At 47.7% G+C, this 16,892-nt stretch overlaps 1 protein-coding gene across 2 annotated transcripts in view; it reads left to right on the top strand.

The window, feature by feature from the left end:
- Positions 1-16,892, top strand: part of LOXHD1 (lipoxygenase homology domains 1) — a 165,671-nt gene that overhangs the window by 120,012 nt on the left and 28,767 nt on the right. The window contains exons 25-31 of one of the 2 annotated variants that reach the window (XM_006891689.1): positions 75-191; positions 1,362-1,524; positions 4,844-4,998; positions 8,566-8,775; positions 8,878-9,013; positions 10,619-10,827; positions 13,825-14,010. In XM_006891689.1, coding sequence (XP_006891751.1) covers positions 75-191; positions 1,362-1,524; positions 4,844-4,998; positions 8,566-8,775; positions 8,878-9,013; positions 10,619-10,827; positions 13,825-14,010 — 1,176 coding nt within the window. The remainder of the gene's footprint in view (positions 1-74; positions 192-1,361; positions 1,525-4,843; positions 4,999-8,565; positions 8,776-8,877; positions 9,014-10,618; positions 10,828-13,824; positions 14,011-16,892) is intronic. The other variant, XM_006891688.1, reaches the window with a different exon arrangement.

Raw genomic sequence — 16,892 nt, 5'->3', positions numbered from 1 at the left:
CAGCCTGCCTTAGACAAGCAGGCTGTTTCTCTACTGTACTTTGGCTAATGGCTGGTGCCTTCTCCTTTCCTAAGCTAGAAGATGTGGGAGAGGTCATCGAAAAAATTCGTCTTGGCCATGATAACACAGGCATCAACCCTGGGTGGCACTGCTCTCATGTGGACATCCGAAGGCTTCTTCCAGACAAAGACGTGAGTTGTTGTTTTTGGGTTTTGGGTGTTTTTTTTTTTTACGTGATTCGCTCAGAGTGAAGGGACTAGTTCAAGTCCACAGAAGAATGTTTTAGCTCCTAATTGAAGGGTCAAGAAAGAGGGTCTCAGAAGTCAAGTCTTTGTGCCCTGGGCCTGGAGCCACATTACTAGTGAGTGCCCAATTGGACCCTACTTGCAGACAGATCAGCTCACAAAGAACTCATGGTGAGAAATCTGTTCTGATCAGCCTGGAGAAATTCTGATACCTACTGAGTTCTAAACCTAGGAAGTAGCTCTCGGTCATGGCTCCGGACATGAATGACGTGGGAATAATAATAAAAATTTTAAAAAAAGAACCTCATCCTGATTAAAATGTCAGACACAAAATTACAAATAGCTTATTATATTACTTACTTACATGAAATAATATGTTTTGTTGTTGTTTTTGTATACAGTTGAATCAGAACAGGCTCATAGCTGACCCTCTAGTGGGTTTTCAAAGGCAGTAAAGAGGAAAGTTCTGTGTTCTAGACTTTCATTCATAGGATTGCTATGGGTCGTCTATGACTCTGTGGCACTTAACAACAAATCACATAGGAGATCGCCCATCTTTCTCCCTTGGAACTGCTGGTGGAGTTGAACCATGTGCGTTTGGGTTGGCAGCACAAGTCCTTACCACTAAGCCACCTGAGCTCCCTAAGTAAATATCTAGAAGCCAAAGATTATTTATGTTTACCAGGAGTGGGAGGAAAAGAGGAGACATTCTGCTTAGTGTGCACTGCAGGCATATCAGTGGGGGTGAGATCATTTGATTTGGGAAAAGAGTAAAAGCACTTGCACATGAAGAATGTGTTCAGTGTAACTAACGTGTACATGCTGGAAATGGGTGAAATATTGATGTGCTGTGTGTGTATCATGAGAATTTAAAAATAAAGAACTTTTCTTGATATCCGCTGAATTGGAATCTTCCTGATGGAGTTCAGATACATATTTTCAAATGACTGGGAAACCACTTGACATGGTTCTAAGGTTGATCTGCTGGAATTAGGGTAGGAGTTCTCCTTTGGGTTTTACATTATCTGTGGGACCCTTGTCTCTGGTCCCCACACATATTGACACAGATTGAACCTCTGAAGGCAGACTGACTTTAACTCCTTCCCTTTATTCCAGGGTTCAGAGACCTTGACTTTTCCCTGTGATCGATGGTTTGCCACCTCTGAGGATGACAAGAAGACCATTCGAGAACTGGTCCCTTATGACATTTTCACCGAGAAATACATGAGGGATGGGTCCCTAAGGCAAGTCTACAAGGAAGTGGAGGAACCTCTGGACAGTAAGTTGGCAATTGGCATCATCACCAAGACCCTTCACATCATCACCTGAGGTCTTTATGTGGAGCCGGGTAGGAGAATTTTCTCTGAATAGAGCCAATCTGTGGAGAGCCAACTGATGCTTCCAAAAGTTAAAATAACTTGCCAAAGTCCATACAGCTAATACATAGCAGCACTAGCCTTCAAATTCCAGTCTTTCATGTTCCAAGGTTAGTGCTCAAATCTTTCCTGCTCTCTAAGTCACCCTCAGACATGATAACGCATCTGGAAATGTGTTGTCTTATGCCTGGATTTCTCCAGTTCTTGGGTGTTTTAAAAATTAATTTTAATGAATATTTACAGATATTTTGGATTTTCCAGTTCTTGTTTTATTGAGATATGAATCTCTGGTGGCCTAGTGGGTAAGGAATTCTGTTGCCAACCCATAGAGACATTTGAATCTATCTGCTTCTCAAAAAAGATGGGCAATCTCCTCCTGTGCAATTTGCAATCTCTTGTCCTTCCTCTTCTTTTGCTTTCAATATCACTACCATTTTCTGGTTCTCATGCTACTTCTCTGCCTGGTCCACTGTGTGCTGTTTCCTTTTTCATACCATGGAATAGTCTTCATGATTTCATTCTCAGCCTTCTCTTCTCTCTTTTTGCTTGTGTGTGTGTGTGTGTACCATCAAATCAGATCTGACTGGTACCGGAGGAGATTGTCCCTCCTTTCCCGGCAGAGCATCTGGTGGATTCGAACTGTGCACCTCTGGGATTGTAGTTGCAGCTCCTTGCCACTAGGCCACCAGAGCTCCCCTCTCTTTTTGCTTCTTATGTGTTCATTTGTGTTGACATTTTTGGAAGTAGATTTCCAGGACTATCCAAGTTGCCTCACACTTTTAGTTGGTGATTAAGCATTTAACTATTTACTCTGCCTAGAAATCCTTTAAAAGATATACACCTATCTCTAATGTTTTCTTTTTTAATGCCTTAAAAAATATAAACTGAAGTTTACAAATCATATGGGGGTTTTGTGCAATAATTCATAGTCAAATATTTCTTTAATCCCAGCTGCCACTCACTTGCAGATAAAAACAAGGTTTCTCTCAGTAATGCACCTTTCCCTACCTGCATCCTCTACTTTTGACTCTTTGCTGCTAAATATGGGGAACAGCTCCCTTTTTCAAGTTGGATCCCAGGGGACACACAAGGATGCTTCCCTGGTAGTGCACTTGGGCTGTTTTGTGTTAATAACCTGCCATAAAGCCTACTCTGTGCTTGGCGAGGTTTCTAGGGAGACGCCTTTGCACTGAGGAGCTCCGGCCTGAAAGGGGGTGGGGAGAGGAAGATCCAGAAATAGCCGGATCTGACTGCACAACTGCATTGCTCAGCACCCAGAAGCTGAATCAGTTTTCCTTATTCCCAAAGGATTGCAGAAACCAGCAAAGGTTGGGGGCGATTTAATCACAGCTGCTGGTGATGCAGCACCTCACTCAGGGGAAAGTGTTCCAAATACCAACTCCTGCGGGGGTGGAAGAGGTAACCTGGCAGGCCCACCGCCCCTGGGGCTTCTGCAGAGGCCAGTCCAGGGCCACATCGGGCCCAAACGCATGGCTAGAAGATATGTCAGAAAGAGGACTGTGGAGTCATGAGAAGAGTCAACAGTTAAGTCTCATGCTGACCGGATTTCAAATGTTGGCTCTTGTCAAGGTTAGCCAGATGAGTGGGGTAATGTTAAATCTTTGAAAGAAAAAACAGGAAATGTTATTAATTCAATGTGTGAGATGCTGACTGGATGGGACGTGTGACCCATTCTTGGCTCGACTTTTGAGTGGGGTAGGTCTATGACAATCAGTTCCCACAATGCTCTTGAGAGCTTGGCAAGCAAGGTGTTGGGTGAGGAAGAGGGAGGTGGTTCAGCTGGGGCTGTGTGAGCTTGTGATCTCAGCATCTAGCAATGAAAGAGATGGGTCCATAAGATTCCAGGTTTCTACCTGGAGCCCAGCAGACAACTGGACAGGAGACACAGGCTTGAGGTTTATAGATTGTCAAGAAGTTAATACCCATGAAATGCAACACAAGAACAGAAGGATGTGGAAGACCCCAGGATAAGTCAACATCCAAATACAAGAAGAAGGCTATTGTTAGTTGGCATTCAAGTTGACTCCAACTCATGGTCAACAGTGAAATGAATGGAATGTAACTTGGTCCAACAGCATCTTCCTGATTGACATGTTTAAGTCCATTCAGACAGTGTTCTGCTGGGATCTATAGGGTATTTCTTGATTTGTTTTCAGAATTAGATCACCAGGCCTTTCTTCCTGTCCTGTCTTGTTTGGATGTGCTACTGAATGAAGCCTGTTCATTATGAGTGACCCTGCTGGTATTTAAAATACCAGCCATCATAGCAGCAGGCAATTTACCACCAATATGACATGCCGACAGCGCCCGAGGATTAGACACCTTAAAAGCTATTCAAGTAGGAGCAGCCAGTGAGGCAGAGAAGAGCATGAGAGGAAAATACTGTGAACTCAAGGGAAGATACAGAAAATAATAGTGATCATTTAGTTGGCATGAATACAACTCGTAACCACGGGTGTGAACACTGAATGTTTCTTTATCTGTCTAAATGTGATAAAACCTGGTTCTGAGACCACCAGCGAGAGTGGGAGGAATATCCATCTCAGGGAGGAGAATAAGCACCTTTGTAGTGCAGTGATTAAAGCACTAGTCTGCTAACTAGAAGAACACCTGTTTGAACTAATGCATCACTGGGTGAGAGGGGTAGCAGACTATTTCTGTAAAGACTTACAGTCTTAGTTATAAGGTTGCTATCAGTCTAAATATACTAAACAGCACTGGGGTTTGAGGGTTTGAAGTTTGAGAATCCTGAGCGAGGTATTTTATAATCAGAAAAGAATTCTTTCAGAAATATTTTCTTTTTTCTCACAGACCATGTGGTGGGGTGTGGTCTAGAGCCACGTCAATGAGAGGGCGTGTCCTTGTCAGGGAGTTACAATGGATAGTTGAGTGACCACTGTGTGGACACCTTGCAAGGACTGTCCTGAGCCTTCCTTCTGACTGACTTGAGACACTCAGAAAACTCTCCATCGTTGGGGGTCTCTCAGAGCCAACCTGGGTTCAAGTCAGATGACGAACATTTGACTGGTGAATGCACAGGGCTTTGGGCCTAACTCAGTGTGGAGCTGAGCAAGTTGAAGAGAGACACTGATTCCTTGACTTAATCCCACCTGCAGATCCAGCTTCCCATCCTAATGTGACTTCATTCTCTTTTCTTTTTGTCTGCTCATCGTCTGTCTGTCCAAACACTGGCCCACCCAGTCGTGCTATATTCAGTGCAGATCTTCACAGGAAATGTCCCTGGGGCAGGAACAGACGCCAAAGTCTACATCACCATCTTTGGAGACCTTGGAGACACCGGGGAACGGTACCTTGGCAAGTCGGAGAACCGCACCAACAAGTTTGAAAAGGGAACGGTATGATGGGCACCCACCTCTTCTCACCTTCTGCCCAGGCCCAGTAAGCTGGGGACAGCTCTTCTTGTCCCCTGGGGTTGTCCATGAAATTTGGGATGTGTCCTACCCTCTCCTCTGGGCTTTTCTATGTCATTGACCCCATTAGAGTGACTTGTCTTGGCTTGACCCCATTTCTTGGCTTATGCATATCTATCTGGCCTGGGCCTCATGTACAGGGGAGTAATGGGGTGAGATATAGGGCTTGAGAAAGGTTTAGGTGGCGCTATTGGCTGCATGAGAATGGGTCATCTCCAGAAAAATCCATTTGACTGTGAGTGTTTCATGAGTGTGCAAATGAGCTCAGAGGAATGGTGGGGACTCTTCTGCCAGCAAGCAGCTTGGACTTGAGGGACTGGAAGCCTAGTTCTGCAGTCAATGCCTTATCTGACTGACCCTCTCTGGTCTCTGTAATATGAAGTTGTTGTTCAGTACAGTCCTGAGTGGTTCTGAGGTCCTAGAGACCATTGGAAACAACAGGGAGCAAAGAGCACTCACTTCACCCATGTGGATCCACTTTGACCTGGTCTATTAGGATCCAAGCAAGTCCTTTATCAAGCAAAGCATCTGGGTTAGAGACCACCTTGATGGTCACCTGCAAGTTGGTTCCCAAGTCCAGCTCTGATGGACTGTGGCTTTATAAGAGAGGGAGAATCTAACCCAAAGGAGATCTGGAATGGGTGTCACCAAAGCTCCTCTCCTCCCACCTACCTCTTTAAGCCTCAGCCACTCTCCAGTGCCCTTCCGACCTAGTCACCCTCATCTGCTCTCAGAACTCTCTACCTTCTCCTTTCCATTCCGGAAATTGGTCTGCAATCCTCGCAGACCAGGCTGCAGCCTCAGAGTGATTGCATCCAGGTGATTGACTTCTCCTGGCTCTGTGTTCTGCTCAAAGTGATTCTCAGTGGGAATTTCATGCGTCAATCAATGGGTATTAATCAAGTGTCACCTGAGGCCTGCACTCCATCAGCACACATCCCTGAGCATTCATCCACTGCTGAGAAGTCAGCCGGGGCAGGGAAGTGGGTGTCAGCTAGATGGTTGAGCAGCTGACTCGTGGCCCCTGGAGTTAGGCAGGTGGGAAGGAAACTTGGCTTTGGCAGCAAGGTCCCCAGGACTCACCCACACTCTCATCCTTGATGGCTCCATTCGGTTTGAAACCACTTGCCTCTCAGTTTTGGCTTATCTACCTCTGAAATGGAAATAGCAATGTGATTGCTAATAGGTCCCCTGGACTGAAAAAAAAAAATCGGCCAAGAGATGTCAGAGCATTTTTAACAGGAGAAATGACTTCATACGCACACAATATCATAGTTCACTACCTTTGTAAGCTAGTTGGTGCAGGGCTACAATCTCCTCCTCTTTTCAGTTGGAGAAACAAAATGTTAGAGAGCTTAGTGACTTCCCCCAAGTCTCCTTCTCTGTACGAGACACACTCACTCATTCATGTGCACTGGAGTATCAGCCAGAACTCAGTCACCTGGGTTCAGATCCTGGTTCTGATGCTTAGTAACGGTGGGATCCTGTTGCTTAATATTTCTGTGCCTCAGTTTTGGAGGCTGGACTTTATGAGGAGGAATGTGGCATTAGGATTAGAGGAAGACTCAACAATGACTTGCATTATGCAGATGACACAGCCTTGCTTGCTGAAATGACGAGGATATGAGACATTTGCTGCAGGAGTTCAAGGGCTAAAGTCTTCAATATGTATTGAAACTCAACATCAAGAAGACAAAGATTCTCACCACTGGTCCAATTAGCAGCTTCATGATGAACAGAGAAGAGATAAGGATAGTTGATAACTTCAGCTTGCTTGGTTTCACAATCAGCACTCTTGGCACCAGCAGTCAGGAAATAAAAACGAAACAAAAAACAAGCTGCATTGGGAACTAGAGTCAGGGACCTCTCTAGAGTACTGATGAGCAATAATGTCAGTCTGGAGGCTAAGGTTCACTTGTTCTTCACAATTACATGCTATGCATCTGAGAGCTAGACAGTAACTAAGGGTGATAGAAGGATTGATGCCTTTGAGTTGTGGTGCTAGAGAACAGTGTTGGACATACCATGGATGGCCAGTAGAACAATCAGGTCAGACATGGGGAGGGTGAAACCAGGCTGCTCCCTAGAGGTAAGGATGGTGAATCTTTTCTCACATATTCTGAGCATATGGCCAGAAGGGACAAGTCCTTGGGAGGGACATCATGCTTGGAAGGGTGGAGGGAAAGCTCAGAAGAAGACCCAGGATGAGACGGATTGATTCACTGACTGGCAGGATGGAGCCAATGAGATTGGCTCAGGATAGGGAATGTTTCTGAGCTATGTACATAGGGTCACTATAAGTTGCAAGCGACTCAATGGCATATAACAACAACAGTTTCCTCTACCATAAAATAAGGTTTTGTTGTTAGGGTGCAAATTACAGGAATCAGAACTAGTGAAGTACATAGAAGCATACCCACATGTAGTTACTGTGATCCACCGGACACAGAGCAGGCACACAATAAACATTTTTCAAATAAAGATGTTGATTAACGTCCTGATAAAGGTCACTCTTAATAAAATGTTACTGTGTGTTGTTGTTAGGTGCCATCTAGTTGACTCTGGTGTACAACAGATCAAATCCTGTTCAATCCTGTGCTAGTCTCATAATCTCCAGTGTGCTTAAGCCTATGGTTCTAGTCACTCTGTTGATCCATCTCATTGAAGATCTTTCTCTCCTTAGTTGACTCTCCACCTTTCCAAGCTTGCTGTCCTTTCTCAAGAACTTTCTTCTCCAAACAATGTGCCCAGGGCATATGAGATGAAGTCATCGTCCTTGCTTCTTATGACCATTCTGGCTATAGTTCTTCCAAAACCGATCTGCTTACCCTTTTAGCAGCTCATGATATATTCAATACCCTTCACCAACAGCACAATCCAAAAGCATCAATTTGTCTTCCTTATTCATTGTCCAACTCAAATGCATATGATGCAATAGAAAATATCACGGCTTAGATCAGGCACAACCTATCTTTAAAGTTACCCCTTTGCTCTTCAGCACTTTAAAGAGATTCTTGGCAGCATATTTGCCTAATGAAATATGTTGTTTGATTTCTTGACTGTTGCTTCCATGGGAGTTCAAGGGGATCCAAGTAAAATGAAATCTTTGACATCCTCTATCTGGTCTCCATGGACCATGATGTTGCTTATTGGTTCAGTTGTGAAGATTTTTGTTCTCTTGAGGTTGAGGTGTAATCCATACTGAACGGTGTAGAGTGTAGTCTTTGATCTTCTTCAATAAGTGCTTCAAGTCTTCTTCAGTCTCAGCACCTAAGGTTGTGTCATCTACATAATACAGTTGTTGGTAAGTCTTTCAATCCGGATACCACATTCTTCTTCGTGTCATTCATCCAAATGTTCTGTGTTAGATGGGACTCCTCAGCAAGGAAAGTTTATTCAGCCCAATAAGGGATGAGGGGATGGAAGGTGCTGGAGGAAAAGGGTTGAAGTGTAGAATGGACCCCATCTAGTCTCCACATTTGGCTTCCACAGGCTGACACCTTCATCATTGAGGCTGCTGACCTGGGCGTCATCTACAAGATCAAACTCAGGCATGACAACACCAAGTGGTGTGCAGACTGGTATGTGGAGAAGGTGGAGATCTGGAATGACACCAATGAGGATGAGTTCTTGTTCCTGTGTGGACGCTGGCTGTCCCTGAAGAAGGAGGACGGGCGGCTCGAGAGACTCTTTTATGAGAAGGTGCTGTGAGAGGTCTTTTGATGTCCTGATATCTGGGGGGAGGCTCCACAAAGCAGAGGGTGTCGGGGCTTTCCTGAGCCTGAGTCATGCTTTTCTGCACAGGAGTACACTGGGGACCGGAGCAGCAACTGTAGCAGCCCTGCAGACTTCTGGGAGATCGCCCTGAGCTCCAAGATGGCTGACATTGACATTGACACAGTGACAGGGCCCATGGTGGATTATGTTCAAGAGGGCCCAGGTAGGACAGTGGAGAGCTTGTTTGAAAAGGAAATGTGGAAATGTTTTCAGAGTACTCTTTACAGGTCATCCTTCAGATCCGCTGTCATCTGTCTTACATCTAATACTTCATAGTTAGCATAGAGTTTTCATTTACTGCCTGTTCTCATTCCCACAACACTCTTGTGAGAAGCAAGGTCAAGAGTAAGTCTCTTTGATGGTCAGAGAACAGGGCAGTTGTGGTTCAGGGGTGGAATCCTCACCAATACACCTCATGTGAAGGGAGCTTAGGTGACCTAGTAGTAAGACGCTCTATTGCAATCCTGAAGCACGTGGTTCAAAGCCACCAGCTTCTTCATGGAAGAATGATGGGCAGTCTCTTCCCGTATGATTCACTGCCTCTTAAAACCCACTGGAGGGTCAGCTATGGGTTGGCACTGACTCGACAGTACACAACAACAACACCACCTCATGTATAGCCGCCACCCATCTGCCAATGGGGGTTTATGTCTTGCTATGGCACTGAACAGTTTGCGGTGGAGCTTCTGTTGTTATTGTTGTTAGGTTGGGTACAACTTTAAGTTGAGTGCAACTCATAGTAATCCTACGATCAACAGATCTAAACCTTCTCCTGTCCTGTGCCATCCTCATCATCTCTGGCATTCTTGAGCCCATTGCTGCAGTCACTGTGTCAATCCATCTTGTTCAGGGTCTTCCTCTCCTTTGCTGACCTTCCACTTTTCCAAGGACGATGTGCATTTCTAAGGCAAACTAGGCCCATTTCTGAAAACCAGAAATGAAAGCCCTGTGACTTACAACAAATCCATCTGCAACTGATCATGGAGATGGCACAGCCCCAAGGAGTATTACTTTTCCTTGTGCACGGGATCCAGTGAATTGGGGGCCAGTTGATAGCAGATGGGAAAGTAAAGGCTAAAATAAGTTAAAGTGCTAATGTCATTAAAAAAGAGTCCTCATGGCACAACGGTTAACTGTTCTGCTGCCAACTGAAAGGTTAGAGGGAAGGATGGTGAAACTCCATCTCACATATTAGACATGTGTCTAGAAAATGCCAGTCCTTGGAAAAGGACATTATGCTGTGGAAAGCAGAGGGTCAATGATGGAGGGGAAGACTCTCAATGAGATGGATCGATACACTGTGACCGTAACAATGGACTCAAGTGTGGCAGACATGATGGGGAGGATAGGATTCAGGTCTGATGTTGACAGAGTTGCTATGAGCTTTAGTCGACTCAGTGGCTTTAGCAATAACACCTGAACATCAAAGTTCACGGCCTTTCCGTTGTCTTCTTACACGTAAGAACACAAGGGTACAATACCCCTCCTGGAGACCATATGGTAGGGATTCTGTTAGGGATGTGACTAGGCCAACAAGTGGCCTGGATGATTTCTTTGGATCTTCAGGTTTGGGGTTATCAGTTCTCTCACCCCTAAGAGAGGAGTGACACACACACAGATAACTCACCAGTCTGAACGACTCCACGCACTTGGGGAGGCAGGAAACTGACATCACTGTGTCTAGAGGTCATGTCCAAGCCAGTGAGCCTGGGGGGCAGCGTGCCTTGTTCATCAGCCCATGAGGCTGAGGCGCAGTTGTCTCTTGCAGTGATCCCCTACTACGTGTCAGTCACCACCGGGAAGCACAAGGACGCAGGCACGGACAGCCGGGCCTTCGTTTTCCTCATCGGGGAGGAGGACGAGCGCAGTAACCGCATCTGGCTGGACTATCCCCGGGGAAAGAAGGGCTTCAGCTGTGACTCCGTGGAGGAGTTCTACGTGGCAGGCTTGGACGTGGGCGTCATCAAGAAAATAGAGGTGCCGACCACCCCAAGGAAGGAAAATCTGACCACAGTGGGCCAGAGATGACCATTACACGGGTGGGAGGAAGCCTGGAAGGTGGAGAAGGTGCCAGCCTGGGGCCTCACCCCGTGTTGTGGAGGGGAGCCCGCTGGCCTTTACCACTAGCTAGCTGCATGCTTTTGTAGTCACCAAGCCTCTAGGTCCCAATTTTCCAGATGCCCAGTGTGTATGTTCTATGGATGTGTTTTCTCCTGCTGTGTAAAAAGTTCTGTTGTTGTTGTTGTTGTGTACCGTTGAGTCAGAACTGACCCGTAGCTGACCCTCCAGCTGGTTTTCAGAGGCAGTAATCACACAGGAGGAGACTGCCCATCCTTCTTCTGTGGAGCAGCTGGTGGATTCGAACCACGTGTCTGTGCTGTTGCAGCACAGCTTCTTGCCACTAGGCCCCCAGTACTCTCTAACAAAGTACTATGAACTGAGTCATTTACAACAGTATAAATTTATGATTTCATTGTTTTGCTTAATTCAGGAGTCCAGATACAGGTTAGCTTGTCTTCTCAGATCTCACTGGGCTAAAATGAAATTGTTATTGGCGTTTGAATCTCATGTAAGGGTTAGTGTTCTTTTCTAAGTTCACTGATGGTTAGTAGAATCCAGTTCATTGGGATTGTGAGACCAAGAGTCCTAGGTCCTGGGGTCCATCCCACTACCCTCTGCCATGCAGCCTGCTTCCCCAAAATAAGTGAGACTCTTTCAGCCTTCGATGTTTCTGACTTCTCTTTCTCTAACCTGTAGAACCTCTGTTAATGGACGTTTTTTAGTGCAGGCCCAACTAGAAAAAAATATCCCTTTTGTTTAATTCCAAGCCACCTGATTCTCATTATAGTCAAACAGAACCAACTCAAAGCCAACCCTCCGCTGATTTTCCAAGGCTGTAAATCACTTGGGAGGAGAGAGTCCTTCTTTCTCCCTCAGAACCACTGGTGAATCACAAGCACCAAAAAAGGCACAGCCTTTAGGATTGCAGCACAAATCCCTGTGGGCGATTTGAAGACCATTTGCATCAGTAGAATCCTTTCACCTTTGACATGTAACAAGACCTGATGTGAATAGAGGAGGGGAAGACATGGCGTGTGTACACAAGCATCAGGAGCCTCTCTTGTCTTAAAGTTGTGCCCACCACATTCTTCCATGTGTGAGGCTTGTGGGTATGAATCTCTTGCCGTCTCTTTCACACTTTTGTGGCTCTCACCGTGGGGCCATGGTTCCTGCCTGGCGTGCTTGTTCCCGTCATTCCCACTGGGGAAATCCCTCAGCCTTTAAGTCTCTCTCAGTGCCCAATCAGTCCATTTCCTCTACAAGAGTCCTCTGGGCCCCAGCTGGCTGGGTGCCCCCTGAGTTATGCTCAAGCCAAGCCGACAGTTGAACGAGTAGATGTCTCTCCTCTCATGAGGCTGTGGGCACGCTGTAGGAAGGACTGGCCTTGCTCAGTGATGGGGCGGCCACCCTTAATCTGATGACAAGACAGGTCTCTTTAGAGACTCACTAAGTGAGTGACAGGGATTGAGTCCCTCCCTACAATCACTGCAGCTGGTGCCTAGAACATGAGAAGGAAGGATGAGGTCTCTACCCTGCAGGAGGCCAGGGCTGATGGAGACACACCTTCATGGTGTGAACACACCTTATATCACCAGGAGATCACAGATCTGACCATCCCCAAGCTCCTGCATGAGCCTGAGTTCTTTGCTTGAGAATTCTAGTTCTCCTCTTACCCCAACCCTAAGATTATAGGAGAAAGAAGTGACTGGGAAGTGAGGGAGGAGATAGACAGTCAGTGGGAAAGACAGTGAGCTGTGTCCTCAGAGCATCTTAGCGGAGGCTAGGAGAGTTCTGCTGGCTTAATGGTAAAGAGTTGAGCTGCCAACCCAAAGTCACACAGTTTGAATCCACTAGCTGTTCCGTGAGAGGATGATGGGAAATCTTTCATATGATTTAAAGCCTTTGAAAATTCACTGGATGGTCAGCTATGGTTAGGTCACAACTTGATGGTACCTAACAATAACAACTACAGGCCATCTTGAGGGAGGTCTGGTGGCCTTGTGGTGAGGAGCTGTGCTGAGAGCCCAAAGGCTTATGGCTCGAATCTACCAGATGCTTCTTGGAGAAAGATGAGTAATTCCCTCCTTTACAACTTACAGCCTCTGAAAACCCACTGAAGGGTTGGTTGGCTATAAGTCAGTTCTGACTCGACAGTGAACAGTAATGACAACAACAACAGGAGCATTTCTGGATTCTATGAAGCCTCAGCAGCTGGAACTGTGAAGATCAAGATTTCCTTCCTTTGTGCTAAACACTGTTTTTCTACAAACCCTTAGAAACATGAACCCTGGAGTGGGCTGGGCTGGGGGGTAAGGAAAAGAATGATATGAAACTATTTCATGCTACAAAGTGGTGACACCTACCTGTGGCCTGTCAAGTCTGTGCTCCAAAATGGGGAGGCCTCAGGCCGGTGAGTGGAGAACCTAGGCCGGTGAGTGGAGAGCCCAGGTCGGTGAGTGGAGAGCCCAGGCCAGTGAGAGGAGGCCCCAGGCCGGTGAGTGGAGGCCCCAGGCCGGTGAGTGGAGAGCCCAGGTCGGTGAATGGAGAGCCCAGGTCGGTGAGTGGAGAGCCCAGGTCAGTGAGTGGAGAACCCAGGCCAGTGAGAGGAGGCCCCAGGCCTGTGGGTAGAGAACCCAGGCCAGTGAGTGGAGGACCTAGGCCGGTGAGTGGAGGACCCAGGTCAGTGAGAGGAGGCCCCACGCCAGTGAGTGGAGGCCCCAGGCCGGTGAGTGGAGGCCCCAGGCCGGTGAGTGGAGAGCCCAGGTCGGTGAGAGGAGAACCCAGGCCAGTGAGAGGAGGACCCAGGCCAGTGAGTTGAAGGCCACAGAGCAGTAAAGAAATGGGGATGTTGAGCAGGGAGTCCTTCTCTCCGCTGTGTCCAGATTCTCAAGGGCTCGTTGTGTCCCCTCCCAGCTGGGCCACGATGGAGCCTCCCCCGAGAGCTGCTGGCTGGTGGAAGAGCTGTGTCTGGCTGTGCCCACCCAAGGCATCAAGTACACGCTACGCTGCAACTATTGGCTCGCCAAGGACCGAGGTGACGGTGTCACCTCCCGGGTCTTCGACCTCCTGGATGCCACTGTAGTGAATATCGGGAAAAAGGTATGGGGATGCTAGGTGTGGGCACTGCATGGCACAGTGGGAAAGGCTGGGAGGAGCAGGCATCCATGGAGATTGGGCGGGTGAGAGGAACAGGAGACTGGTCACTGGGTTATTGGCAAAGAGGCCAGACCAGCCTGGTGCACTGACTCTTCTTGTTTACTGGAGGTCAGGAAACTGACCAGTGTGATGCTGTGTGATCTTGGGCAGGTCACAGAGCCTCTCTGGGCCTTGGCCATCACCACCTGGTGTTAGGCCTTTGGTGAGAACTAACAAAATGATGGGAAGTCCCTGGAAGGCTTTGTAGGAGGAGCACAGTACTCCACAGACCTCCACGGTCATTGTTCTCCCACAGAGACCTGATCTGAAGGATGGCACTGGGGAATCTAGCCTCACGGTGCAAATGTCTTTACAACGCCCTGTGACTGGAAATGCTGGGGGGCAAGAGCCCTGAGCTCCTGGCCTGCTTCCACCTCGGACTGGTCAAATGGCTTGTGAGAAGTTGTAGCAACTCAAATGCCAGGGCCAGGCAGGAGGTGGGAGACCTAGACGCAGGGACCAAAGGCGGCCGGGCCAGTGGTGCTGTAGAGGCATCCGTGTCACTTAACTTTGGCCCTATTTCACTGTAAAAGCTGTGGAGTCCACAGACTCCAGCCTTCAATGCTCTTTCTGAATCTGAGCTGCTGGGTGCAAGTCAGAAGCTGCCCTGTAAAGGCAAATGGACCTGGCTGCACCAGACTCTATGTCATGTGGGTGCAAAAGAGGAGCTGAGTTGTGAGGCTCTAAAAACCTTGATGCTGAGAGGGAGGAGAGAGGGTCCCCAGGAGAGTCTCTACCCCAGCCCTTTTGAGTACAGAGCTGTGTACCCCACAGATACCGCCCTTCCCAGCCACCTCCTTCTGGGCCAGACAGAGCTGGGGGTGAACTCAAAGTTCATTTGGGGACCTCCTGGCCTGACCCGGTTCCCAGTGCTCTTGTGGGTTCGTGTGTATGCTTGTGTGTGCTTATGCGTTTACATAGATATGTCTGTATGTGCTTGTGTATGTGCCTCTGTGTGTATATATTTGTGTTGTCTGTAGGCCAGTGTGTGTTTATGTATGTCTACCTGTGTGTACCTACATGTGTGTGCCTATGTGCGCTTGCAGTGTCTGTGTGTGTCTGGGAATGCTTTTCTGTGTACCAGTGTTTGTCTACCTGTACCGGCTTGCGTGCCAACATATGTGTCTGCCCCTGTGTGTGTGTGTACGTCAGCATGTGTGTGTGCCTCGGTGCCTGTTTGCCTGTACGTATCGATGTGTGTGTCTGTGCATATGTATGTGTCTGCTTTTGCAGGTCTGTATATGCCTGTGTGTGCCTCCCCCACCACCACACAGCCCTCTGCAGCCCAACTGCAGCTGCACCCTCTCTGAGCTCTCTGGGTTTTGACAATCCAGACCCCACACCCCTGCTATTCACTTGACAAAGGCACTCTCCACGGGGCGCTGTGGCCCGGCCATCTCCCAGCATGCTTCATGTCAGGTTGGAATGACAAAAGCCTCGCTTCGTGTCTCTTTTTGGAAACACACATTCCATAAAAAGAGACGTACCTGTGTAAAGGAAAGGAAGGTGGATGGAGAGAACACAAGTGTCTGGGGAAACCAGCCGAGAGCTTGGGACTGACTCCATGGGGCCCCCAAGCACTCATTTTGATCATTTTATTTTTTTTTCATGCCGATCATTTTATTTTTTTCATGCCTGTCCGGATAACAGGAAGAAAAGAAAAGAGAAAAGGTCCACCTCTCACTTTTGTTCCCAAGCCAGCCCTCCTCCTGCTGGCCTCTAATGACCTTGTTGCAGGGAGGGGGGTGGAGGAGAGGGGTTCAGAGGTGATTTTTCTGGTAAAGCAGAAACTCCTCATTCATTCCTTCTGAAAACTAAACTCCTGTGAATCAGGCCTGCAAACAGTAGTTTTCACCTTGCAGGATCACAGAGAGGGTTCTAGATGCAGAAGGTTCGAGACCCAGTACCGTATGCACAATGTTAGGGATCTGATCACTGGTTCTGGGCAGTGGAGACCCAGGCACCTGCCCAGGTGATGGAGCAGCATGGTGTCTTCATCGGGAGGGATGGACCAGGTGTGTTAAAGAAGACAGTCCCCTGCTGCCCTCCACCTGTGTCCCTGAACCATTGAGATGCAGCTGCTAGTCCTCAGACACCTGGGAAGTAAGAATCCAAGACCAGAGAACATTCTCGAGCCTGGTGGAGGCCATGGCTCTCAGAGGAAGACTACAGGCAGAGGATCCAGTGAGGACTATCTACACTTTTCTGGAAACAGAAACATCTTCACTGGAGTGAACCTGAGGCCAAGTGGAAACTCCACGCTAAGGTAAAGGTGTGAAGCAGGCGATTATTCCACATCCACCATGAACTGGGCCAGCACTCCTTTGAACTTCACCTGTGATGACATTCTGCTCGCGGACACTCAGAAGGTGTGTGGGCTGTGGCGAGGAGGACGACCAGATAACTAAACACTATGTGTAGAGTGCTATTTATTGGTTGCACTGCCAACTGAAAGGTTGATGGTTCGAATCCAGCAGCCCAGTCTGTCTTTCTTGGTGGGAGAAAGTAAGGCAGTCTGCCCAGAGTGAGAGTCTCAGCCTTGGAAGCCCAGGGGAGCAACACCATGAATTATAACTGGCTTGATGACAATAGATAATCAGAACCCAGAAACACGTGGTAGGCACAAAAGCCCAAGAACAAAATTATCAGCTACAAAGGTTAGTGGCTCAAGCCGACAGAAGGTGCCTCAGAAGAAGGTCTGTTTCTGAAAAGTCACAGCCTTGAGAACTCAGTGGGGCACAGTTCTCCTCACGGGGTCTCTCGGAATCATGAGCTAACTTGAGGAC

This window comes from Elephantulus edwardii, unplaced genomic scaffold, assembly GCF_000299155.1.
Source record: "Elephantulus edwardii isolate Elephantulus edwardi_28Jun2011 unplaced genomic scaffold, EleEdw1.0 scaffold00103, whole genome shotgun sequence".
Lineage (NCBI taxonomy): Eukaryota > Metazoa > Chordata > Mammalia > Macroscelidea > Macroscelididae > Elephantulus > Elephantulus edwardii.
This window is presented reverse-complemented; position numbering and strand designations above follow the sequence as displayed.